This window comes from Panthera pardus, unplaced genomic scaffold (genome assembly GCF_024362965.1).
Source record: "Panthera pardus isolate Hobbes unplaced genomic scaffold, ASM2436296v1 HiC_scaffold_26, whole genome shotgun sequence".
NCBI classification, from domain to species: domain Eukaryota; kingdom Metazoa; phylum Chordata; class Mammalia; order Carnivora; family Felidae; genus Panthera; species Panthera pardus.
Window position 1 is genome coordinate 25,708,804 of NW_026526832.1, and position 25,463 is coordinate 25,734,266.

General features: G+C 43.7%; 1 protein-coding gene and 1 long non-coding RNA gene across 3 annotated transcripts; one reads left to right on the plus strand and one right to left on the minus strand.

Moving 5' to 3' along the window:
• The first annotated feature begins 1,151 nt into the window (after positions 1–1,151).
• Positions 1,152–23,333, plus strand: MATN3 (matrilin 3). The gene is made up of 8 exons (XM_053891133.1): positions 1,152–1,452; positions 6,467–7,033; positions 10,082–10,207; positions 10,987–11,112; positions 12,742–12,867; positions 16,504–16,629; positions 20,219–20,327; positions 22,481–23,333. The coding sequence occupies exons 1-8, from the start codon at positions 1,236–1,238 to the stop codon at positions 22,536–22,538; spliced, it is 1,455 nt and encodes a 484-aa protein (XP_053747108.1). The 5' UTR covers positions 1,152–1,235; the 3' UTR covers positions 22,539–23,333.
• On the minus strand, positions 8,563–25,429 carry LOC128773683 (uncharacterized). Of its 2 annotated transcripts, none has more exons than XR_008418093.1 (3): positions 25,228–25,429; positions 24,061–24,183; positions 8,563–9,341 (listed from the first exon to the last, which is right to left on the minus strand). It is a non-coding gene; the product is annotated as an uncharacterized LOC128773683 (long non-coding RNA). The 2 variants fall into 2 exon arrangements; XR_008418092.1 differs by lacking the exon at positions 8,563–9,341 and adding an exon at positions 18,258–18,979.
• Between the last annotated feature and the right edge of the window lie 34 nt (positions 25,430–25,463).

The window sequence follows — 25,463 nt, forward strand, 5'->3', positions numbered from 1 at the left end:
CTCACAGTTAGTGAGTTCGTGCCCCACATGGGGCTCTGTGCTGACAGCTTAGAGCCTGGGGCCTGCTTGGGATTCTGTGTCTCCCTCTCCTCCCCCCTACTCCCTCCCTCTCTCTCTCTCTCAAAAATAAATAAATAATAAAAATTACAAAAAGAAAAGAAGTGATTTTAAGGTTACTGCGCAGAGTGTGGATTTTAGAGGGCTAATAGTCTGGAAGCAGGAAGACCAGATAGGATCTGCTGGAATTCATGTTCATTGTTTCATTTTAGGATCCAGCTCAAATCTCACCTGTTTTTAGAAGCCTGTCTGGTTCCTTCAGGGATATTCAGTCTCTTTTTCCTAAATTCACCATGTTCCTTTAGACAGGTAGACCATTTATGCCTTTTTTCTTCCAGGAGACTGAGTTCCTGGAGGGTCCCCTGGGTGGCCTCCAGCCCTGCACCGCCACCATCTCCCTTCCGGAGAGGAAATGCGATATAGGAGCGCCTTCGAAGCTTCTGTGGGTACAGGCGGTCCTTCCAAGCGGGCAGGGGGCTCCCTGGGGAATGTATGTTTGACTTTCTATTCCTGGTAATATAAGTTCAAATGTTTATGGATGTTTGAAGCTGGGATGAAAGCATTTCTATTCATGCTGCTAGAATCTGAGGCTTTTTTTTTTCTTTTTACCGAGAGTCCATAGCAAAAACTTGGGTTACTTGGCTGGGGAAAGGAATGCAGTGTGAGGAGCGAGATGAAACCTCGCCGCAGGCACCCCTGGCCGGAGCGGGAAGGCAGAGCCCTGGGCCTCCTGGGCTGGGGCCGAGGGTCAGGCCTTGCAGGGGCGGGAGGAGGGCGCAGGGCGGCGGGGCTGCGGCGGGGAGGGGGTTCGCAGGCCAGGACCCAGGTTTCAGGAGAGGCGGGGCGCGGGCAGGAGGCGCCCGGACGAGCCCACCCAGACGAGGCCCGGCGGGGGCCTCCGCGGGCCGGGCTCCAGGCACCGCGCCGCCGCCGGCTCGCCCAGACATTCCGTTTCTGCCGCCGGAATGCGCGCACAGGCTCCCGCGGCGCCCGGCCGCTCCTCCCGGGCGCGGCGCCCGGTGGCGGCCCGGCAGGCGGAGTGGGCGGGGCCACGGGGTGGGCGGGGCGCGGGGCGGCGGGACCTTTAAATTGGCCTCCTTGGCGCGGGGCTCAGGCCCGCAGCTGCAGGAACGAGCGAGCCCTCGACGACAGACCCCTGCAGGAGTACAGAGCCCGCCATGCTGCGCCACCTCCCGGGACTGCTCCTGCTGCTCTGGCCGCTGCTGCTGCTGCCGCCGCCGACCCCCGCCGCCCCCGGCCCCCTGGCCCGCCCGGGCTCGCGGAGGCTGGGGATGCGCGGCCCAGCGGGCAGCCCCGGGCGCCGCCCTGCCCCCGCTGCCCCCACCGGCGCGCCCTATTCCGGGACCGGCCAGCCCGGCGGGGCCCGCGGCGCAGGTACGGGGGCGGCAGTGGGACCCCGGCTCGGGAGGGACGCGAGCGGCCACCAGGGAGGGACAGCCGGCAGAAGGGAGGGAGGGAAGGAGGGAGGCCCAGGCGGGAAGGATGAGTGGTAAGGGAAGCGGAGCATCGACCTGGAGAAGCCCCGTGCAGCCGCCAAGTGTTCCGTCCATCCCAGCCTGAGCCAGACTGCGATGCGAGACAAAGAATCCCGTTTCCCGATGAAGCCTGTGGGGAAACCGGTCCAGAAAGGGGAAGGGCGATGCCCAAAGTCACTCCTAGTGGGGACTAGAATTTGGGTCACCTGAAGCTCAAAGTCCAGGCCCTTCCGTCTGCAATTTGGGCCTGGAGGATGGGGCAGCGCGGGAACGCCTCTCAGCGTTCTGGTGCCAGTCCCTACCTCTGAACAAACCTTTTCTTCCTGAGATTCTGCCTTTAGTTCTCTGGAAATCACTTCATCGATAGCCCCACTTCTGTGTGTGTGAACCTTCCTCCCCTGGCCACAGCCTTCAGGCTGTCTTGGTCCAGTCTAAGATCTGGACCAGAATTCAAACTGGACTTCACACGGGGTGGAGGCAGGGGAGGGGGGGATATCGGGGGTGGGGGTGGGGTGGGGGTGTGAGTCTAAGAAGGAAACCTGAGAGGCCCCCTGGATGGCCCCAGACCTGTCTTGTAACCATCCTGGTCTCCATGTCTTCTGCCAAGACCAGGTGTCATGCTCCAACTGACTGGGTCCCAATCCCAACCTTTACTCACTTAGATCCTCAAACACCAGGACGCTGGGTCTTTGGCGAACAATTCCGTTTCCCTGATTGGTCAGTAGTTGGTTCCTCTGGCAGAGGTTCCTAGTACAGCAGAGCTGGAAGAGCATCTGACACAACCTCTAAAAGCACATAAACAGAGGTTTATCAAATGGCTGAGCAAATCAGTGTCAGAGCCCAGAATAAAACTCCTGAGGGCTCTAAAATCCTACACAAGGGTCTTTCCACTGCTACAGCCTACCAAGCTCTTAAAATGGTTTACATACAACTTTATCTTCATTACCAAAATGTCCAGTTTCAGTCTTGCTGAAGATGGGCTGCATCAAACCATTTTCTGGGTCTCCAGTCTCATTCACCCAGTGACGCTTTATGCCTCAGGTTGATTTGTTTCATCTCTCCCCTTCTGCACCTTTCTGGATAATGTTGAGAAGGAGCCAAAGGACTCATTCCTGCATCAGCCCCAGTGGGCTGGATTTGAAATGGTGACAGCATTGGAACCAGGGAGTACCAGGGTTCACAAAGGTTAATTTCAGTGGTAACCTACTGGTTGCTCCAGGATGGGAGGAAGGGTGGGGTTGGGAGTGTAGGGAAGCCTTTCTTCTAAAAGGTAACCTTACCTCTTGGTCCTGACCCACCTCCCTTGGGGATGGGACTGGGAGAGGGAGGAGGGATTCTGCATGGGGTGTTCATGTTCCTCCAAAGCAGCACTGGTCCTGCATTACTTGAAATCCAAACTGATCTTGAATGCAAAGCCTTTAATAAACATTACATGTCACCCTTTTTCAAATTGCCTTCTTTCTGCACCCAGAAATTGCTACGCTTTGCTATAGGCTTTTATTTCTAGCAGGACTATCAGAAATCAGCAAAATTGGAAGTATGGAAATCTTTTAGGAAATTCGGATTCTCACTTTCTTGGTTTCTGAGAATCAAAGCGCTGCCATCTATCTAGTAAAGGGGAGTGAGATTCAAAACCAGTGATATTGCAGAGGGCGTCCAATCAGGAAGTAACCAGATGTTCACAGAATGTCTTGCCATCGACGTTGAGTCTCCCTGTATTAGTTTTCTATTGATACTGTTATGAATTAGCACAAACTTAGTGACTTAAAAACAGCACATATGTATTAAGTAAGTGTTCTGTAGATCAGAAGTCTCACACTAGTCTCAAAGGGCTAAAATTGTGTCAGCAGGGCTGTTTCCCTTTGGGGAAGGTCTAGGGGAGACTGTTTCCTTGCCCGGTTCAGCATGTAGAGGCTGCCTTCACTCTTTGGCTCATGGCCTTTTCCCTATTTTCAAAGCCACCAAAGGCAGGCTGAGTCTCCTCTCCTGCCTCTCTTCCACTTTTAGGGGCCTCTGTAATTACATCAGACCCATCCCAATAGTTCAGGATGAACTCCCTTCTTAAGGTCATTAACTTAATCACATCTGCAAAGTCTTTCTCCCAGATAAAGTAACATACTTATAGGTTCCGGGGATTAGGGCATAGACATCTTTGGGGGGAGGGAGCATGATTCTGTCCACCATATCCCTCTGACACAGGATTCCATGTGAGAAGGAAGGAATCATGCATATTTACTAAAAGAACACAACCTTGGCGTTAGTAAGGACACCATTTGGGTGTTAGTGAAATCATTGTCAAATATGGGCTCACCATGTATTTATCCTTTTACTCCAGTTATGCAGAAATACCTATATCTATGTCCATGGAGGATTTTCAGTATGATTCTTCTTCCTTGTTCCTGATGCATGGTAATCAAGGGATGAAATGAAATTCTGGGGTTTTTTGTTTTTTTTTTAAAAGAATTAATTCCTTTTGACTTAACTAAATATATGACATACAGCATATTTCAGGGTGGTGACTCAGAGACAACAAGCAGGATGTTTACTAGGTACATGAGATAATGTTGATTTTTTTGTGGTGGAAAATACTGCCTCAGAAAGAGAAAGCCATGCAGTGAAAAGCCCCTTTAGGCTGGGAGTCAGGAAACTTGGAATCTAGTCCATGATCTGCTGTTTTCTGACTCCTACACCTCCCTGAACCTCAGTCGTCTCACCTGTAAAATGGGTATAAAAACAACTTCTGCACCTCTGAAGGTTGTTCACAGAGTTACTGTGTTGGTACAATAACTGTGATCTCTAAGATGTTATTGAAATAAGGTATGGTTTATTTTTTTAATTGAATACCTCCAGGAAGCTGGGTAAAACCAAGAGGATAATTTTCAGTTTTTATTTATTTATTTAAAAAAATTTTTTTAACGTTTATTTATTTTTGAGATAGAGAGAGAGACAGAGCATGAATGGGGGAGGGTCAGAGAGAGGGAGACACAGAATCCGAAACAGGCTCCAGGCTCTGAGCTGTCAGCACAGAGCCTGACGCGGGGCTCGAACTCACAGATCGCGAGACCATGACCTGAGCTGAAGTCGGCCCCCCAACCAACTGAGCCACCCAAGAGCCCCGATAATTTTCAGTTTTTAAAGAAAACTATATAAAGGCATCAATCCTGTTCCAGATTGGGCTTTTTCTGTCACAACCTGTCTTGCCTAGGAGTTTGTTTTGAATCCATCTTTTCCCCTGGATCACTGTGTAAATTGCCTTCTTTTTTTTTTACATTTTTTTTTTTTACGTTTATTTATTTTTGAGACAGAGAGAGACAGAGCGTGAACAGGGGAGGGGCAGAGAGAGAGGGAGACAGAGAATCCGAAACAGGCTCCAGGCTCTGAGCTGTCAGCACAGAGCCCGACGTGGGGCTCGAACTCACAGACCGCGAGATCATGACCTGAGCCGAAGTCGGACACTTAACCGACCGAGCCACCCAGGCGCCCCTAAATTGCCTTCTTACAGTAGCATCACCTTCCAGCCCCCTGCTAAGAAAGGCAAGAACCCTGGTTGATGCTTCATGCTCAAGCATCAGTTACATTTCCATTTAGGACTTGGTGTGTATGATGAGTGGTGTGTGTGTGTGTGTGTGTGTGTGTGTAGAGGAGGAGGAGGAGGAATGAATTGAAAAAGATGTTTAATACCTGGCTTTTCTCTCAGCCAGTCCTGACTTTATGACTTGATTTTGGTGGCTGGGAGAGGGAGGAGTGTAGAATGAGATTGGGGGAGAAGGAGAAGAAGGCAGAGACGGAAACAAAGCTTTGCGGTGTTACTGCAACTTGCTTGGTACTTTTAAGTAGGAAAGATACAAGCTCCTTTGCTTCTGTAGCCCCAGGGCTTAATATGTGGGAGGCCCTCAAGAAAGTATCTGGTGGATGAAAAAAGTGAAAAGGGGGTGACCATGAGAGGTTGGTGGGGGCAGAGGGTGGGCACCAGTGGACGTCTCTGCTTCTGAAAACCAGACACATGCACAGAGTTGGAAGCACAGCGGACGTGGGTCAGATTTAAAAAAAATTTTTTTTATGTTTATTTATTTTTGAGAGAGAGAGAGAGAGAGAGAGAGAGAGAGACCGAGCGAGCAGGGGAAGGGCAGAGAGGGAGGGAGACAGAATCCCAAGTAGTCTCCGTACCATCAGCACAGAGCCCAATGCAGGGCTTGAACCCATGAACCGTGAGATCATGACCCGAGCTGAAACCAAGAGTTGGACACTTACCCGACTGAGCCACCCAGGCATCCCACACGGGTCAGATTAAGTTGTTGTCATTCTTCTTCCCACTCTCAGGCTTGTGGGGCCCCAGAGTTCGCTAAACCTGATGAATGATGAGAAGGAGGGGGCATTTAGGGCTTCCCTTGGGTCAGTTTTTCCTTAGCACTGGAGTAGGAGAAGGAAATCTCCAGAAAAGCAGTAGTGTGCTTGCCTTGAACTGCAACATTGCCTGAGGTGTCTGTGAGGCCTGGACAGTGTGCAGGTAGGCTGTCCTGAGCTCACCTTTCACACCATTTGGGGACACTGTCCCATTGGCTCATGGCCAAGGTGCCTGAGAAAGATCTGGAATCCATTCATTCCTGGGAGTCAAGAGGAATCTTGGGAACAAAACTTGAAGCAGAGGGATGAGGTTCTAGGTGAAATTTTGGGGTTCAGCCAGCCTGTAGGTGAGATATTTGGAGAAACTTCACCCCCCGATGTGAATTCTTAGTAAGGAATTTGGACGGCCTTGGAGTTTTCAACATCTAAAGGGAGGATGGTCTTGGGGGAAGATAACAGACAGTGGGGTCTCCAACACCAGGGCTCTCTGGGTGTGAGGATGACTCCATTGCTGATTGGGATCAGATTATTGGTTAGTCATGCCTGTTTTCCCACACCCTCCTTTGCAGGTGTTTGCAAGAGCAAGCCCTTGGACTTGGTGTTCATCATTGATAGCTCTCGCAGTGTGCGGCCCCTGGAGTTCACCAAGGTGAAAACCTTTGTCTCCCAGATAATCGACACTCTGGACATTGGGGCAGCGGACACACGGGTGGCGGTGGTGAACTATGCTAGCACCGTGAAGATTGAGTTCCATCTCCAGACCCACTCGGATAAGCAGTCGCTGAAGCGGGCTGTGGCCAGGATCACACCCTTGTCTACAGGCACCATGTCGGGTCTGGCTATCCAGACAGCGATGGATGAGGCCTTCACGGTGGAGGCAGGAGCCCGGGGGCCCACATCCAACATCCCTAAGGTGGCCATCATTGTGACAGACGGAAGACCTCAGGACCAGGTGAATGAGGTGGCCGCTCGGGCCCGGGCATCTGGTATTGAGCTCTATGCCGTGGGCGTGGACCGGGCAGACATGGAGTCCCTCAAGATGATCGCCAGTGAGCCCCTAGATGAGCATGTTTTCTATGTGGAGACCTATGGGGTCATCGAGAAACTTTCCTCTAGATTCCAGGAGACCTTTTGTGGTAAGTCTTTGCTCCCAAATAGAAAAGATGTTGTATTCAGACACTGTGTATCCAAAGAAAAAGAAATAAAAGATTTATTCTTTTTTTTTGGGGGGGGGGGTGGAAACTGGAAAACCAAAATATAAGCAGTGCTTTTCTTGTTTTTTTTTTTTTTTTTTTTTTTACCAACATAAACACACTTTGTTGGTTGAGGAATATAGAGTTGCTTTATATGTAACTTGGTTTGCTCATAAAATCTTCATGTTTGCATTAGAAAAGTGAAGGTCTAGAAATATCCAGGATAAATGATCCTGCTGTTCCCTGACTGGGTCAGAGAAAAATAAAAATAAAAAACTCAAGACACCTCTTTTCTCCCCTCTGCCCACAACTCCATTTTCCCCAGATATTTTCTTTAGCTTTACCATCTCTGAATGTCACAGAATTCTACCTGTTTTCCTGCAGAAAACAAGGAGCAGCAGCTGTCTGTCTGTCCATGGAAGGATCAGCTGGCCTGTTTTCCAGTGTAACTGGCAGTCAGGGTTCTGCTTATTCCCTAGATACACTAGTTTTCAGATTTTGTTCTTCCTCTGACTATTCTTCATGGAGGGATGGGATTAGGAATTAGGGAGGTTGGGATTTCAGCTCACTTGTGAGGTAGCAAGAAGCAGATTAAAAAAAATCATTGTTACTGTCCTTCTGTCTTTTTCCCTTTAGGATGGAGTTTGAATATGAGTATGTTAATTAAAAAAATTTTTTAAAATGTTTATTTATTTATTTTTGAGAGAGAGACACAGAGACAGAGCATGAGCAGGGGAGGGGCAGAGAGAGACGAAGACACAGAATCTGAAGCAGGCTCCAGGCTCCGAGCTGTCAGCACAGAGCCTGCCTGACCCAGGGCTCAAACTCACGAACCGGGAGATCATGACCTGAGCCAAAGTTGGATGCTCAACAGACTGAGCCACCCAGGCACCCCTGAGCATGCTAATTTAATTGGAACTTTTAGCAGTCAAATCCATGAATATGAATTTACTTAAGGCTGGGCTTTATTTTTAGTCACTGATCAGAGTTATGGATGTGTGAGACTCATACTTTTTTAAGTTTCTTTTTTCTACTATCTATCCATCTGCCTGTCTGTCTATCTTTCTCTATCTATATTCATGCTTTAGTTTTTAAAATCATTTAGAGGTATAGTCTTTCAAAGCCCTCCATGGAGTTATCCAAACAGGTATGGGCAAATTTTTAGTTCAGGTGAATTTTATTATTTTTATTTTTTATTTTTAGTTTTTTAATTTATTTTGAGAGAACGAGTGCATGCATGTATGTGTGTGCGTGCGTGCACATGAACAGAGGGGGTGGTGTAGAGAGAGGGAGAGAGAGAATCCCAAGCAGACTCCGTGCTGTCAGAACAGAGCCCCACATGGGACTCGATCTCACAAACCATGAGATCATGACCTGAGCCGAAATCAAGAGTTGAATGTTTAACCAACTGAGCCACCCAGGTGCCCCTGGTTCAGGTGAATTTTAAAATGTAGATACCGTTTGCTATGTAATCTATTCCCCATCTCTTTATTTGATGTATATTAATTAATCACTGATGATATGAAGATAAAGATATTCCTTCCCTACTATCAAGCAATAAAAATAGTTTGGGGGTGGTGATGAGACAAACAAGTGAATCAATAATTACAATTGCAAATTTTAAGGAGTCTTTATATCAGAATTAATGTGGAACTCAGCAATCACCAGTTTGTCAGGAAATGGGAGATGAAGTCTTGGTCTGGAGCTAAGTTTGGCCTCATCTCAACCAGACCTGGCTGGTGGCCCCTTGTCTTTCCTGTCCCAAGACACTGGGCCTTCACAAGCTATCCTTGGCTTTGGTGGCATCTACTTAGTATTCATTGGTTTCTCAAAAGAACATGGCTTTCTTTCTCCCAGGAAAACCCCTTATGCTTGTGGGTGAGAGCTTTTCCATAAAGATGCTGGTCTGTGGCAGAGTTGGGTCTCACAGCTAGCACCTGGGTTTGGGCTTGAAGGCCATAAAGTAGCAAGTGGTGAGTGGCAATCTTTTCCTTCTGGTACAAAAGGCCTGCTTGTTCTGGGGGAAAAAATCCCCTCTCTATGGAAAAAAGACTGAGGGCCAGCTTGTTGTAGTCAACGGGTTGGAAAGATCATCCCATGAAAAGGCCCTTCTTGGGCAAATATTAGCCTTGACCTGTTGCCAAAGCAGTCGAGGCTGGGTTACCTGCCCAGGGATGCCAGCCTCCTCCAACAGTCCTCCTTGGTTTCTCAGAAATGACTAAATTCATTGATTCTTCTTCAAGGTGTGTCACTAGGGGAAAAAAAAAAATCCAATGAGATATTAACAACTCCGGGAGCGAAACGATGGGTATGCAGTTTAGCTAACATAATCTCATTTATTCTGGTCTTCCTTTTCTTTTCACCTGCTTGCATCAAGCATGTGAGTTTATTCTCCTTGCAGATATTAGAGGCCCTGAAGTTTCATACATAAACATTTGGGCTCAAGCGCCATGCTGCACATTCAGGCATTGCCCTCCACCATTTGCATGTTCAAATATGTATTGCCGCCCAAGAGTGAGAGAGTTCCAGGCCCAGAGGGATGCCTGCCTGTGACTTCTGTTTTGACACAAATGATAGAGCCCTTGGAAACCAGATCTCTGGCTGCAATAGGCCAGCTAGCTCGTAGACCTTCAAGAAGTACATTGTAGTTCTCCCCATGTCTTGCAGTTGGGAAGTAAAAAGTCTTTTTTCCTGAACAGGTGGATAAATTGAAGACCTGACCCATGTAAGTGCTTGGCTTTGGTTCCCAATTCAAAATTTCCTTTCTCTTTGAGAGAGTTGACAATAAAATCTGTAATTTTAAATTCATAACATTATTAGTTGAAGAGTGGTATTTCTAATAAGCCAGAGGCCAAAAACAAATACCCAGTGTTTATAGTGAACTATAATTGGAGAGGAACCCAGAGAGTGATGTCTCTCTGACATGGAAGAGAGTTATCTGGAATGTGTCTTATGTGTCGATACTGACTATTGTAAACTTCCTGTGCACAGCCCTGGACCCGTGTGCACTTGGCACACACCAGTGCCAGCACGTGTGCATCAGTGATGGGGAAGGCAGATACCACTGTGAGTGTAGCCAAGGATATTCCCTGAACGCCGATATGAAGACATGCTCAGGTGAGGCTTGCTCAGGGATGGTGTCTGACTGCTACTTACCTGGGGACCTACTCTCTAGGGTTTGGACTGGCCGTATGCTTTTCTCCTGACTGCCTTTTGGTTGGCTTATTCTTGCTTATCCACGTTTTTCCTCCAAAATTGTTGCAGAAAAGTGAGAGGAGAAAAGTGAGGTAATATCTAAATCAGCTTATTTATAGTACTTATTATTAGTTTTAGAGAAAAGGGTTAGTAGGGAAATGGGTTAGGAAGGAAGGGGGCCAACACTTTTGGTCCTTTTGAGGATTTGGAACTTTTCCTGGATTTTACTTAATTAAATACAAGCTTCCCCTTTGTCCCTGTGACCAAAGCTGCTTATTGAATTTAGACACAGAAGAAACTTTAGGGAGCTTCTCACTCATCTAGTATATGAATACTCACATATAATCAATAAAGATGGGAATTAGGTGTATTTTTTTTTTAATCCTAGAAAAAAGTTTTTGAGAGGAAGGAAACTTAGAGATTATTTAATTCAACATACTCATTTTATAGACGATGAAATGGAGACACAACAGAGGAAGAAGACTTACCCATGTCATAGGGTCTGTTAGTGAAAGAGCTAACACAGGACTTTAGTTCCCAACCTCCTGTCCTGTAGTCTTCCTGTTGTGCTGAGCTGCCTTGTTTCAGTAGCAGTGTGTGTGTGTGTGTGTGTGTGTGTGTGTGTGTGTGTGTGTGTAGTGGCTCAATTAATTTACCACGTTTTCTGTGTGTTTACATTTGTCCCGATCATCTTTTGATAGCTACCAATAAGTGTGCTCTTAACACTCATGGATGTGAACACATCTGTGTGAATGATAGAACTGGCTCTTATCACTGTGAGTGCTATGAAGGTTACACCTTGAATGAAGACAAGAAAACATGTTCAGGTAAGTGGGAGAGGAGGGTTTACTTTTGCTACCTCCCTATCTATATGCCTCCCTAGCTGGTGTTGGAGGCATAGGTCATGCTGACAAGACACTTGGTTGGTTTTTCTCTCTTGGGGTTTTCCCATTTCTGACTTGTCTAGTAAGTCAGACCAGTCTTATTAGACAAGTCAGAAATGGCAGGATGTATGTATCATGGGCCACACGCATGAGTGTGTTGTTCATTTCCATCTCTGTACCAAGCCCTTTCAGTGCTTTCCAGATGCTGAAGACAGTTTAGTAGGTTAAAATCAAAGAACGCTCCACAAGGTATTTATTACCTACCATGGGAAAAACAGTTACTTCATAGCGGAGAAACCTGGCAGGCATTACTTGAACCAAGTGGTCAGAGTGAACACCTCCAGTAATGCCCTGCGGTGACATCATGCATCTCCTGACATGATGTCCTGAGGGCACCATAGTACTTCTGTTGTATTCTTGCTAAACATCCAGAATCATGAGGAAACTTCAAACAAACCTAAACTTGGAGACATTCTACAAAGTGATTTTCCACCGTTTCTCGGAAGTGTCAAGGTCATGAAAGATAAAGACTGAGCTAGGGACATGTGACAATGAAATGCAATGTGGGTCCTAGATCGGATCCTGGACCAGGAAAAGGACATTAGTGGCGGAACAAATGGCAAAATTTGAATGAGGGTCTGTAGATTAGTTAATAGTACTGTGTCAGCGTTAATTTCCCAGTTTTGATAATTGTACCATGGTTGTGTGGGATGCTAACATTTGGGGAGATGGGTGAGTACAGGAATTTTTGTACTATTTTTGGAACTTTTTCATATGCCTTGCGATGATTTCAAAGTGAAAAGTTTAAAGATAAAAAGTAGTTGAAAAGTATCCTGTCTGCATACAGAAAAGTGCGCTGAGTTTGGGTCTTGAGTTCTGATGCTGCTCTGAGTCAGTTGGTTTCCTTTGGATTCAGCTTCCTCACTTATTTATTTATTTATTTTTACTGTTTATTTATTGTTGAGAGAGAGACAGAGTGTAAGCGGGGGAGGGGCAGAGAGAGAGGGAGACACAGAATACGAAGCAGGCTCCAGGCTCTGAGCTGTCAGCACAGAGCCTGACATGGGGCTCAAACCCACGAATCGTGAGATCATGACCTGAGCTGAAGTCAGACGCTTAACTGACTGAGCCACCCAGGCGCCCCTCAGCTTCCTCACTTATAACAGGAGAGGGCTGAATTACACTTTCTTCAGATTCAAATTTGATGTCTTTCTAAATCTAGTGTAATTAGCCACATATTTGCTGGTATCCCTCTGATTCAGCGTAAATACAATAAGTCCTGAAGGAATGCTTTAGAAAGTATTTATGAGATACTTAGATTATAAAAACTCCTTCTTGGTGATTTTGAAGATCAGTTGGGGAAAGATGAAGAATAAGCACTGTGTGTGCAGGATTTTGTTTAACTCAGCCAACGTCCAGTATGAGCCAATAGTACGGATGGCTGTGGAAAGTTTGTAATAGGAAAGTTTGCCTCTTATATATTTCTAGCTGCAAGTAAGAAGATTGTTATATACGGGTAATACAAAAATTTTCTACTTTTCATTTCTCTTCTCCTGGACTTCTGTTTGGCAGCTCAAGATCAATGTGCTTTTGGTACACATGGCTGTCAGCACATTTGTGTGAATGACAGAGGTGGGTCTCATCACTGTGAATGCTACGAAGGCTACACTCTGAACGCAGATAATAAAACGTGTTCCGGTAAGGTCCACTGAACAAATTCTTTCGTTGTTGGCTCTTTGTATGGCAGGAAACCAAGTTCCAATTCACGTAGTGAGCGGTTCTTAAAGACAGTTTAAAGAGTCGGACTTTAGACCGTCCACGGTACTTATAGACAAAGACACACATAGCTCAGACAGCAGTGAGCTCGCTTCATTTTGCAAATACAGCTCACTTCAGAAATGGGTAGGGAGCGGGGGAGATGAGAAGAGCTAATTGAATGTAGGGTCTTGATCCAGGAAAATTTTATAGCTCTGTATACTGGGGACTTGTAAAGCAAATGGGAACTTTAAAGGAAGTCAGTTGGACAGTAACTATTTGGTGTGATAGGCTGAACTGATCTTTTTCCAATTAAAACTTGGCCAGGAACTTTTCTGTAGCGTTAATCTTAAAGCTGGATCCTTTTAGTAAAGGAGACTTTGTCAATGACTAAATTAGACCCACACAGATCTTCCAGTAAGTTTGAAGTAAGTTGTTCCCTGACAGTTTCTAGATGATCAATCTTCAGTGAATCTGAGCCTTATGACTTGGCCAATCCTCATTAATTTGATTTAAACTCACTGGCAGAACAGGGTGGCATTTATAATGTAAAAACACTTTCTAAGAGAAATTTGTGCCTCTCAAGGCGGTGTTTAATTTTGGCATATTCAAACTTTTAAATAAGATTTTTATGTATATGTTCCTATCCCTTGAGGAGAGATATTATGTGACCTTTTGAAGAGAGAATAAGGGAAATGGCAAATCACCAATTCCCTTTAAAAAAAAAAAAAAAGAGGGGCGCCTGGGTGGCTGAGTTGGTTAAGCATTCGACTTCAGCTCAGGTCATAATCTCCCTGCTCGTGAGTTCGAGCTCTGCATCGGGCTCTTTGCTGTCAGCCTGGAGCCTGATTCGGATCTTCTGTCCCCCTCTCTCTGCCCCTCTCTGGTTCTCTCTCTTTCTCTCTCTCAAAATAAATAAATAAACTTAAAAAAAATAAGAAAAATAGGGGTGCCTGGGTGGCTCAGTCAGTTAAGCGTCTGATTCTTGATCTCAGCTCAGGTCTTGAGATCAGCGTCCTGAGTTCAAGCCCCATGTTGGTCTCCACACTGGGCATCCAGCCTACTTAAAAAAAAAAAAATAAAAGAAAAAGAAAACAAAACAAATCAATTAAAGAATACTGAGTACCTATTTTTTTTCCAGGACTGTGCAAAATGCTGTGGGGATGTAAAGAAATGCATTTTGTGTCTCTGAGCAACTTCTAGACTGGGTGCAAAGAGAACCAACACCTTGAGAAAGCAGAGACTAGCCAGGAAGAGGGGTAGACAGTAACCGAGGGCTGTGGATGCTGGGGAGGTGGGCTGCCTGGAGAAGGGTATGGAGTGGGTAGGGCAGTAGGTGAGCCGTGAGGATGGTGAAGGTTTAGACAGAGGACTGGAGAGCCAGATGGCCAAGGGGAGTGGCTTGTGTTGGTTTGCTCAGTGATAGGACTAAGTCCATTGGGGTGGAGAAGCCTCATGGCTGTACTTCTCAAACTGGTTACAAATATCCCACTTGGTACCTTAAGCCACCAGGAACACTGAAGACCTCGAAAAAGGAAACTAAAACAAATGTACACTTAAATTAACAGATATTATGGAATAAAGTAGAACATTTTATTTTGAAAAAATCAAAGAAAGTGTTCAGTTAGGGCAGACTACCCCAGGCAATACTCGCAGGTCACAATATCCAACATTCTTCAGTGCCTGCTGTATGCTGTGCATGGTTCTAGGCATTTGCTGTGAGCAACTTTATGAGGAAACAAGGCACAGACAGGTTGAATAACTTGGCCCTGGTCACTCAGCTAGTGAGTAGCAGAGTGAGGATTTGAACCCAGGCCCTTACTCTGGTGGTTACACATGCTCTCAAACACCAAGCCATACTGTTTCATGGTTGCAAAGGTAGCTAGAAGAGCAAGGCCAGGTTATGGAAAGTTAGTGTTTATATATTTTAAAGTAATGATGGATACTGTTCTAAAGCTGGGGTACGTAACCTGGGTCACATCCCCTCCAATGGCCTGCTTTCCCCTGCTGGCCGGTAGCAAGGCTTGTAGATTAAATGTGGAGCCCCGGATTGGGGGGGTTGGGGGTGGAGGCATGGCCCGTTGTTGTCGGTAGAGCCGTTGGTAGCCTGGGATGAGGGGAAAAACGAAACATTCTGCTATTTGGCATTTTGCTAGAAAAATCTGAAGTAATGAAGGGGAATATCAATGTTAAAGCTGGAAAGATGATCTATGAATAAATTATGTAGAGACTTGCATTTCACTCAAAGCTCTTTTATTAAAAAAATTGTTTTTAATGTTCATTTATTTTTGAGAGAGAGAGACAGAGACAGAGTGTGAGTGGGGGAGGAGCAGAGAGAAAGGGAGGAAGACACAGAATCGGAAGCAGGCTCCAGGCTCTGAGCTGTCAGCACAGAGCCGGATGCAGGGCTTGAACTCATGAACGGTGAGATCATGATCTGAGCTGAAGTCGGACGCTTAACCAACTGAGCCACCCAGGTGCCCCAAAGCTCTTTTATAGGCAATAGTGAGCCATGGAAGTTTCCTGAGTGTGGAGGAACACTTAAGAGTTAGAGGGGGACAAACCAGTTAGGTTGGTCTCCTGTGATGTTGGACGAAGAACCTGTGTTTCCATGAAAGACTTTCTGGGTTTATTAAGGGAGACCTGCTGTTTTCATTTGTCCTGGGCCAGTGTGGACATGGGACCAGACAAGCACAGCACTTTTGTCTGCTCTCCACTCAAATCTGGGCAAACCATCTACCTCCTTGTAATATATTTACTGTGACAGATAATAAACGCCTCACTATCCAAACATACACATCTCCTCACCATCATCACTGTTATTGCTATCTCTTTGTGTATATGTGCATATGTGCTCAGGCTCGTGTTTTCTCTCCCACTTTGTACACTTTTTTTTTTTTAATGTTTATTTTTTGAAAGAGAGAGTGCAAGCCAGGGAGAGGCAGAGAGAGAGAGAGAGAGGGAGAGAGAAATCGCAGATTCCATACTGTCCATGCAGAGCCTGTCGCGGGGCTCGAACACACAAACTATGAGATCATGACCTGAGCCGAAACCCAGAACTGGACGCTTAACTGACTGAGCCACCCAGGCACCCTTTTCCCACTTTGTACACCCTTAAGGCCAGGCCGTTGGTCAACACAGCATCAAATTTAGCTCCATGCGCAAGTGGGTCTCTAATACCTTATTTTTGGTGATGGTGATGATGATCCACGTGTGGCTGGAGATGTTGGAGGCATTCGTGGTCATCACGAAAAGCCAAAGGTAAGGTCTGATCCATATAATCAAAGTCAGAACTGGCCAGGAGCAAGGCAGGAAAGAAAGAGAAGGCACCCCCTAGATATCTGCAAGAAATGAAAGGGAAAAGGGGGGAGCCAGGAAAAGGCGAGGCTAGAGGCATGTAAGATGTAGAACAGGAAAACAGGCTTTCTCCTGAAAAGTGGGAGATTTGTTGCTGACAACTGAAGGGTTCATCCTCAGCATCTGTTGCCTCCATACCGAAGCTTTTCTTACCCAGAAATCTGCATTTGGTTTCCTGCTGTAACTTGGGAATATTTTCTTTCCTGCCGCGCTCCCGGCCAGTTCTCAGCAAGTGTGCTCTGGGCTCTCACGGCTGCCAGCACATCTGTGTGGACGACGGGGCAGCGGCCTATCACTGCGAGTGTTATGCCGGCTACACCTTGAATGAAGACAGGAAGACGTGCTCAGGTAAAGACTGGACTTCAAGCCTATGTCATTTGGAAGGACAATCTTCCAGGAGGAAGCCTTCCTCTCCAAGTCTGAAGCACAGTCGTGATTGTTCCTCCCAGTCCGAATCCTCCAGTGGCTCTCAGTTGTCTTCAGAATGAAACCATTCTGCCCACGGCCATTCGTCCCTCGTGGGTCCTTCCTCTGTCTTTGTTTCTCTTTCTAATCAAAGTCCTGTCCTAAGTTAGAGTTTCTGTTGTGGTGGTGGTAAGACACATAACGTACAACTTCACATTTTAAACATTTTTAAGATGTTTTAAAAGCATAGTTAAGTGGAGTGCATTCCTATTGTGCAACCATCCCACACTCCATCCATAGCATTTGATCATTGCAAACTGAAGCTCTGTACCTGTCCCCTCTCTCCCTGCCCCTGGTGACCTCTCTTCTTCACCCGGTCACTCCCTTTATCCCCAGATTCGTTCCTTTCCACGTCCTGTGCTCCACCACGTGGATGTTCCGGAAACATGCCCTGCCCGTTTCCACCCTCTGCTGGGATCCCCTTCCCTTGCCACTTTTGCTCGTCAAAATCCAAGAACTGCATCCTTGCCAACATTTGGTTTTGTTGCATTAATTTTTTGCCAGTCTCATCGATGCAAAAAAGTATCTCCCCGTGGTCTTTATTTCTTTCATTTCCTGGTTGCTAGAGAGGTTAAGCACCTCTTCCTGTATTTTTTGGTCATTTCAGTTTCTTATTGGGAAATGCTATTTATGCCCTTATTTTTCTATCTGGTTATTTGTATTTTTCTTACTGACTCAAAGGAACTTTTCACATCTCTGGATATAAATTTTTGTGTGTGTGTGTGTTGGAAATATCTTCTAGACTGTGTTTATATTTTTACTAAAGGATGTGTCTACAGCAGTATTCATAATATTTTCATTAGTGCAGTAACTTTATTAGTGTTTATTTTCAATATGCTTCATTACCTGCATAAGTGTTCTCTAAATTACCTTGTGTGAATCGAATACTGCAAAAGAGTGTTTGTTTGTTTCTTTAATTTCCAGGCCTAGTTTTAATTTTATCCCCTCTACCAGGGTTCCCCTTCTACTTCTGTTGAGCTCTGCCCTCTTTCAACGCAGGATGCCTTGTGTTGTGGTTACTTGTGTGTTCCTTCAACCATTCCTTCATCCATTCGGCAAATAGAGTGCCTACTATGTGCTAGGCACTAGGTATATAATTGTGAACAAAGTAAGTATGGTCTTCGATAATAGTCTAAGGGGAAAAGACAAGGAAGTGACAATTTATAAATGAAATAAGAGCCAGGGGTAAAGAACAGGGTCCTCAGACAGTGTGGGTTGGGGGAGTGCCTGGATGAGGAAGTGACATCTGAGACCCGAGCATCAGCCATAGTTAGGTTGGGATTGGGGGGCTGGCAGATGGAGGGAGAGCAATGCCACAGTCTGTGCTTGTGCGGTGGTGGCTTTGGTGGGAGAGGAGGGGAGAAAAGCCAGTGTGAGGGAAGCATGACCAGCCAGAAGAAGCGTGGTATTAGATAGCTGGGAGAGTGAGGCAGGGGCCAAGTCCTGCTGATCTACTGGGGTGAGGGCAAGGAGTTTATATTTTATTCTATGGGAAATGGGAAGTCACTGGAGAGTTTTAAGCAGCAGAGGCATTCTGTTTATATTTTCACAAGTCACCCTACCTGCTGTGTGGATTGCAGGGGATGAAAAGCAGAAGACGGGACCAGTCGGAGGCTGTTGCAGTGGTCCCAGTTTGGGCGAGGAGGGTGGCAGTGGTGACAGAAGCAAGATGATTTCAGATACTTTTCAGAGGCAGAATGAACAGGAACCAGGGAATAGGGCAGGAGAGGAATAAGGATGATTTTCCTATTTCAGCCTTGAGCAGCTGGGAGGAGGATGAGGTATCTCGGTTGAGGTGAGGAAGACTGAGGCTGAAGCAGATTTTGGGAGCAAAGTCAGAGTTTGGGACTTGTATGTTTATGCTCCTGTAGACTGTGAATTCCAATCCCTGAAGGTAGTAGATGTCTGTATTCCTAGCCTCCTCCACGGCCCCTGACAGTTACTTGGTAATTACTTCTTCATTTGAAGTACGGATGGATCAGCTTCTTGAGGAGGGCGAGGGTAATAGGGAGCAGCTTGCTTCTAGAATTTGAATATGTCAGGGTACTGTCACCCTATCTAGGTGTTTAATCCTCAGAAACCTCAGTCTTGGGCATTTTTTCTTCTCCTGGAAAATGGGGATTCCAGTATAATTTATGACGGGTTAGGTAACGACCTCACTTGTCTAGCCATTCACTTATTTTCTCAGCAAGTGTTTGTGGAGCTACTCATATATCTAGTACCCTGTCAGGTCCTGAGGAAGGAATGGGAGACAAATCAATGTTTTTGTAGTTTGCAGTGTATAAGTCTTGTACTTCTTTTGTTAATTTTTTCCTAAAGATTTTATTCTTTTTGATGATATTGTGAATGGATCTCTCTCTCAACTTTCAATTGTGCTATATCCTAGTTTTAAATTTTCTGTGGAGTGTTTTAATTAGAATACCCCGCTAAGCCCTTGCTCTCATAGAGCTTATAGTCTATCAGGCGAGATAACACTGGAAAAGTATTCTAAGTGCCAACTATATGCTCTGTACAGGAATGATGGGCATGTACTTAATTTCAGTAGCTACTTTCTGGCTTACTGACTGACTGGTTTGGACTGGCTATCCCTAAAAGTCAGCAGGATTTGGACAGGTAGGTAGATTATATTTAATCAAGTGAATTTATGGTCCCCTCAATAGCCTATCTTTGTAGAATGTAGGAGAAAATGTGGGAGCAAAGGACCACTCCCTGTCCTCAGACGGTGGTACCACCCGACTGCAAGATTGTATACCAGTCTTCAGACCTGGGAAGTTACTCTTACTTCTGTTAGGCAACTTTGGGGGCTGTGATACTGAGTAGGAATAGCTGCCTCACTGTATTTCAGAAAGAACTAGAAGTTAGCGTTATCATTCTCCCAGGTTCTTTGCTTAAATGTTGATACCAACCTGAATTTTTTAGTTCCAAAGTATTTATGGGTAAGAACTAGAACTCTCAATTCAGACCATCCAATAGAATAAGAGTCTGTATAGGACATCAGGAATTATCCTTGAATTTAATCCCTTTATTTCATTTTATTCATTTAATCCTTGAATATTTTGGCCAAAGAGAGAACTGTTTTCCTCATTTTCATGTCTTAATAAGGACACAGTATCATAATAAGATTAATTATCTTAGCTCTGTATGTTTGGCTTGCGCCTACATCAACTTTTTAAAATTTTCCTTCATATCACAGAAAGTTTCCAATGATCACAAAAGTATAGAGAATATAGTGAACTCTCATATAACCAACACCCAGCTTTGGCAACTGTAAGCACTTCCCAACATCTAATTCAATTTCTTCTGTGACATTAGCATTCCAAAGTATTTTCTCCTCTTTCTGTGTGCTTATACCCTTTTACCTCCTGGAAAATGCATTTAGGTAAGTCTTAAAAATGGAAGTATTGAATTATAGATTTCTTGACTTGCTATGATTTCTAATTAGCTGTAACATTTTGTATACTGTCATCATCAGCCATTCAAGAAGCACGAAGACTCATCTCCACAGAAGATGCTTGTGGATGTGAAGCCACTCTGGCATTCCAGGATAAGGTCAACTCCTATCTGCAGAGACTGAACGCCAAACATATCCTTTCTGGAAGGTTTTCTGCTTCTGCTTTAAGCCACCCTCGGTAGTACAACTGAGCCAAACATTTTAGGACATTCCATGGGATAAGGGCCCTATTCATTACATTTTAAGATGAGCAATAGTAATACAGTGTTTATTTTTTTAGAGTTCTTTTAAAATATTTTAATAGACTGTTTTCCCCAGTTAGTATTTACATGTTAAAAGCTGCCTATTTGTTTCTCTAGTGCTTTTCCAGTAGTATATGCTAATTGAGTTCTTATTAACAGATGGAGCTATTATGCTAGGATCCCTTAATATGGCTCAGTTCAGAATCTGTGCATGTACAGAATGAGTTAGCTGACTAGTGAGGCAATAGCTCAGACAGCACATATACTGGCTAGCCAAGTGGTCAAAAGCAGATTTCAAAATGTAACATGTAAGAAATGTGTAAGATTTCAAAATGTACCATCTAAGAAACTGTAAAAATCAGTTATTTTATTTTTAATTTTTTAAAATATTTATTTATTTTTGACAGAGACAGAGAGAGAGAGAGAGAGACAGAGCATGAGTGGGGGAGGAGCAGAGAGAGAGGGAGACACAGAATCCAAAGCAGGCCCCAGGCTTTGAGCTGTCAGCACAGAGCCCAACACGGGGCTTGAACTCACAAACCTTGAGATCATGACCTGAGCCGAAGTCGGACGCTCAACCGACTGAGCCACCCAGGTACCCCTAAAAATCAGTTCTTTAACCAAAGGAGTAATTCAGGAAAAGTACTTTTTCTTAGACAGCTCAAGTTAACAACACTGTCCCTAGGGATCTTAGAGGAATGGTATTCAAATGGTGATAGGGACATGGGGGTGGTGCACAGAAAGTTGTACCAATTCATTTGCAAATCCTTAAGTTGACCTGCCTAAAATGCTACAGGGACTCAGTTGGCATTCTCTGTTCCCATTTCTCACTTCACATCGCTGTTCTCCTGACTTTACACCAGGAAGGCATATCTCTTACCCAGCCTCAATCTTCTAAGGTGAACTTCTTGGAAAAGTAAAATCTCCAGAGAGCCAAACAAAGGGATGGATGGTTCAACAGTTTTTAAATCAAGGCCTCATAAACACCACTCCCCCAATTTATTCCATTAAGAGATACTTTTCCAATTAAAGTTTGCCTTTCATCTTTCATTTTTAGTAATTTTATGCCAAAATTTGTAATTTATTTGTTGTTTGATCAATTACATGCTTATATTAGTTGTAATGATAACTCAATCCAGATGATTAAAAATACTGGAGGCCTTATGGTCAAAGAAAATTAATTTAAAGGTAATTTCAATATCAATGTTTATGTGCTTGTTGTTTGTGTTAAGTTTATTTCAAAGAAGTGTTAATAGAGATCAAGAAAAGATTTCCAAGATTCAAAGTAGAATAAAATTCTGTGGAGAAAGTAGAAAGTAAATGTAAAGTCAAGGAAATACAAATTCCTTTATTTTAAATATTTTATTTTGGAAGAATGATAGTAGGTATTGATTCAGTATGGTATTAATATTACATAGGACATTTGGAAAACTAATTTAGATTTTATTTTAAAAAATCAGTATTTTTAATATGGCAGAAATTACATATTTTGTAACTAAAATTTATGATGAAAATTTTCATCTAATTTAAATATGCACAAGGCAGCATTTATTTGTCAAAATTATTTTAGGGGATCGGAGCAAAAAGTTTGAAGACAAGGGCTCTGTATCATCTCTGAAGACCACTGCTTTGTAACAGGACTCTAAAGAACAGAACTTAGGAGTTTTAGGTTAAATTAGATTTTGCTGAGAAAATAATTTCACTCTTTTTCTTCTTTATTTACAATAGAATGTAATTATTCTCATTTATCTTGTATTTAAGTGTATGAAACTGTGTTTCTGTTTTCTGATGTTTAAAAATGAGGGTACCTTGGCTCAGTTGGTTGAACGTCAGACTTCAGCTCAGGTCACGATCTCATGGTTTGTGGGTTCAAGCCCCGTGTTGGGCTCTGTGCTGACAGCTCAGAGCCCAGAGCCTGCTTCGGATCCTGTGTCTCCCTCTCTCTGTGTCCCTCCCCTGCTCATGCTCTGTCTCTCTCTCTCTCAAAAATAAATAAAAAACATTAAAAAAAAAAAAAAGGCATTGGCCTTAACAACTAGTCACTTGATGACATTTTAGGGAAGCTGCAAGAAAATGAATCTGGACAAATACATCATTAAATTACTCAAAATTTTCACCTGGAAATACGGAGAGCTTGGTGTGTTTGATACTTTTGCATACTTCCATGTTCCTGCTAATATCTGCCCTTGCAATTGCCTGAATATTACTGGATAAACAGTATGAGGATCTTCTAGAGAATCGGTGTCATTTTTTAAAGGAAATAAACATTCACATCCTTAAGAGCAAACTTTAGTGTCTCTAAGCTATGACTGTGAAACGATTGGTAGGAAATAGAATGAAAAGTTTAATATTTCTTTATTTACCAATTGAGCCATTTAATTTTTAAATGTTTATATTAGTAAGATAACCATACTTACAATGGGAACTTTTGACCTATTTTCTCTTGATAGTATTTATAGTATAAACCAGACTTACTACACAGAGTGTAAATTGTATGGAGTATTTACACATAAAAAAGTTCATATAACTAAATTGAGGTGAATATAATTTAGCACTGTTTAACACTTTATTTTTTGCTCTTTTTTTGCTAGAGTATTACTGAAGCTGTGATCAGGGGATTGTAATACACATCTCTAAAAATAGATCAAGTGAACATTACATGAAACATTATAAGAAACATGTAACTAAAGATTTTAGTTTTGAATTAAGAGTGTTATAACTTTATACCAAGGAAAAACTATCCTACTTTATCTTTACTGTTTTACCTTAGGATCCAATCAATAAAATTATATTTTTATAAATATCACTCTAACAAGTAACAAAAGTAATGTTGTCTTTTTAAATTTTAGTGATAAGCGTAACCATTCTTCACTTATACATTTGATATATGTATTTTATTTTTCAGCTTGAAAGCTTATAGTTTTTAGAGAAACAGTCCTTTAAATTGTGTATTACTGAATTTTTTTTGTTTGTTTGTTTGTATTGTCTTCAGTATAATAAAACGTTAATATCTTTACATATTATTGTCATGACTTTTTCTGGCGACCCATATCAATTTTGTCTATTAACATATTTCCTTAAATTAAACTGAATTAACAATTATTTTGAATACATAACAATTTCTTATCAAAGGACACAATGTGGTAACTCTTCCTATAATCTCATAACTTTTAAGGTTAAAAACGTAAATTCAGGTTAAATAAGCTTTAATTGAGAATATTTTGGGAGAGGGAATAGAACAAAATTACCTAAATTTGGATAAAATAATGAAGGTATATTGACATAAGCACCTGAAAAATAAATATCACCTACAGATGTAAGCCCAAAATCAGTCAAAAATCTAAAACAGAAACTTTAAAAGAAATGAAAAATAAATACATCAAGGCAGTATACAGTATATGAAACACACATGGTTGTTTCTCAACATTTTTGAAAGAGATGACTTAGAGCAGTATTATTTTCCAAACTTATTTCAACACAGAATCCGTAATATCTATTAATATATCATAGAGAAAAGGTGCTATAGAAGGAATAAATGAGAAGTCACGTGCAAGCACTAGGGGAAAGTATTTAAAGAGATGATTTTTCGAGTGTGACCACCAACAACCAGTTTCAACTTACCATCTCTTAAACTTGACCAGTTGATTGGAATCCCCTGACTTAGATAGTTCTGGTTTGTTTCATGAGTCCAGTATAGGGAGCTTGTGCACAGGTGCCAACATATCTTCAGAATTCAGCTTGATGCTGAAAAAACAGATACACACATTTGAAAGCAAATATATCGTCTGAATGGGATGGGGGTTACGTTTGGAAAGAATTTCTCAGGGAGACCTAATTTGTACATTCGGCTAGGCACAATTGGCAGAGAGGACAGGAACATCAGGGGATATGTAAGATGGCCTTGGAGGCAGAAAGCATATGGACTTGCTTAGAATGGGGGCACGATAGTAGACATTTCGGTATCCAAGGAAAATCTAATTTTAGCTGGGATTTAGATTTGATAGGAAAGGCACTGTGACCATTGTCAATTCTTGAATGTGCTGGGTGAGGCAACAGACTCCCTTCAAAGGATCTGAACATTATTTGCCTGAAATTGGGAAAGACTAGGTGGGGAAATTAGCTGCTGCTGCTACTGCTGCTGCTGCATAAAGTACATTCTAGATTATACAACTCAACAGCAGTGGCCGCAGAATATGGTAAAAGGGAAAATCAGATATAAAGTAGAAAATGGGTTAGACTAAGTAATTTCGTGGGATTTTCTACCCCGTGCCCAAATTGCTGTGCTTTGTAACTCTCCAAGCATTCAAAAAGGACAAGGGAGATTGAAGAATTAAGGTAGAAAAAGAAGAGAATACAGAATAGTCGTTCTCAGGCCAGGGATCAAACACCAACTTTAATTACTCAAAAACGGAAGGCTATGCCCAAATGGCAATTACATGCTGCAATGGCCCAAAGCTCATATATATACTCCTTGACATGTACCATTGGGCTGCAGTAACACCTGAAATAAGCTGTTAAAAAGTTCTAAAACAAACAGAATAAACGCAATCTCCCTAAAAACTGCTCCAGAGGGTTCTCCAATCCTCAAAGGAATAAGGGAAGGTTTACAGACTTCAAAAATGTACGTTGGCGCTTCCTTGTGGCCCACGGCGCCAGCCGGCCAAACACAGTAAATGACTTTCCACAATGCTGGATCTCTGGGGCTTACAAAATACCCAATCACCGTGACCTCAGGCGCCTTTGCTTGAGTTGATTTTAACACCCCAGGCAAGTTCCACCGCGACCTACTGAGGTTTAGCCTGCTCTTCGAGCCGCTCGAAAAGCAGACAGCTGAGGTGAAGGCAAGGCGCTGAGGGACACCGAGCTGGCCCCCCAGGCGTAGGGCAAAAAGGCCCAGAAACAAAGCAACCAGCCCCAACCACAAGTGCCGTCTGCTGTCTGCTGCTACTCCAACACCCCGATCTCCGCGCAGGCGCACGACGCTCGGCGGTGCGACGCCGCCGCCGCCGGAAGTGTCTCTCAGC

What these genes read in the sequence shown, in the direction of transcription:
- MATN3 (XM_053891133.1), top strand. Translation starts at nt 1,236, where the DNA reads ATGCTGCGCCACCTCCCGGGACTGCTCCTGCTGCTCTGGCCGCTGCTG. An exon ending in CGGCGGGGCCCGCGGCGCAG is followed by an intron (nt 1,453 to 6,466) that starts GTACGGGGGCGG and finishes CCTCCTTTGCAG; the next exon opens with GTGTTTGCAAGAGCAAGCCC. An exon ending in AGATAATAAAACGTGTTCCG is followed by an intron (nt 12,868 to 16,503) that starts GTAAGGTCCACT and finishes GCTCCCGGCCAG; the next exon opens with TTCTCAGCAAGTGTGCTCTG.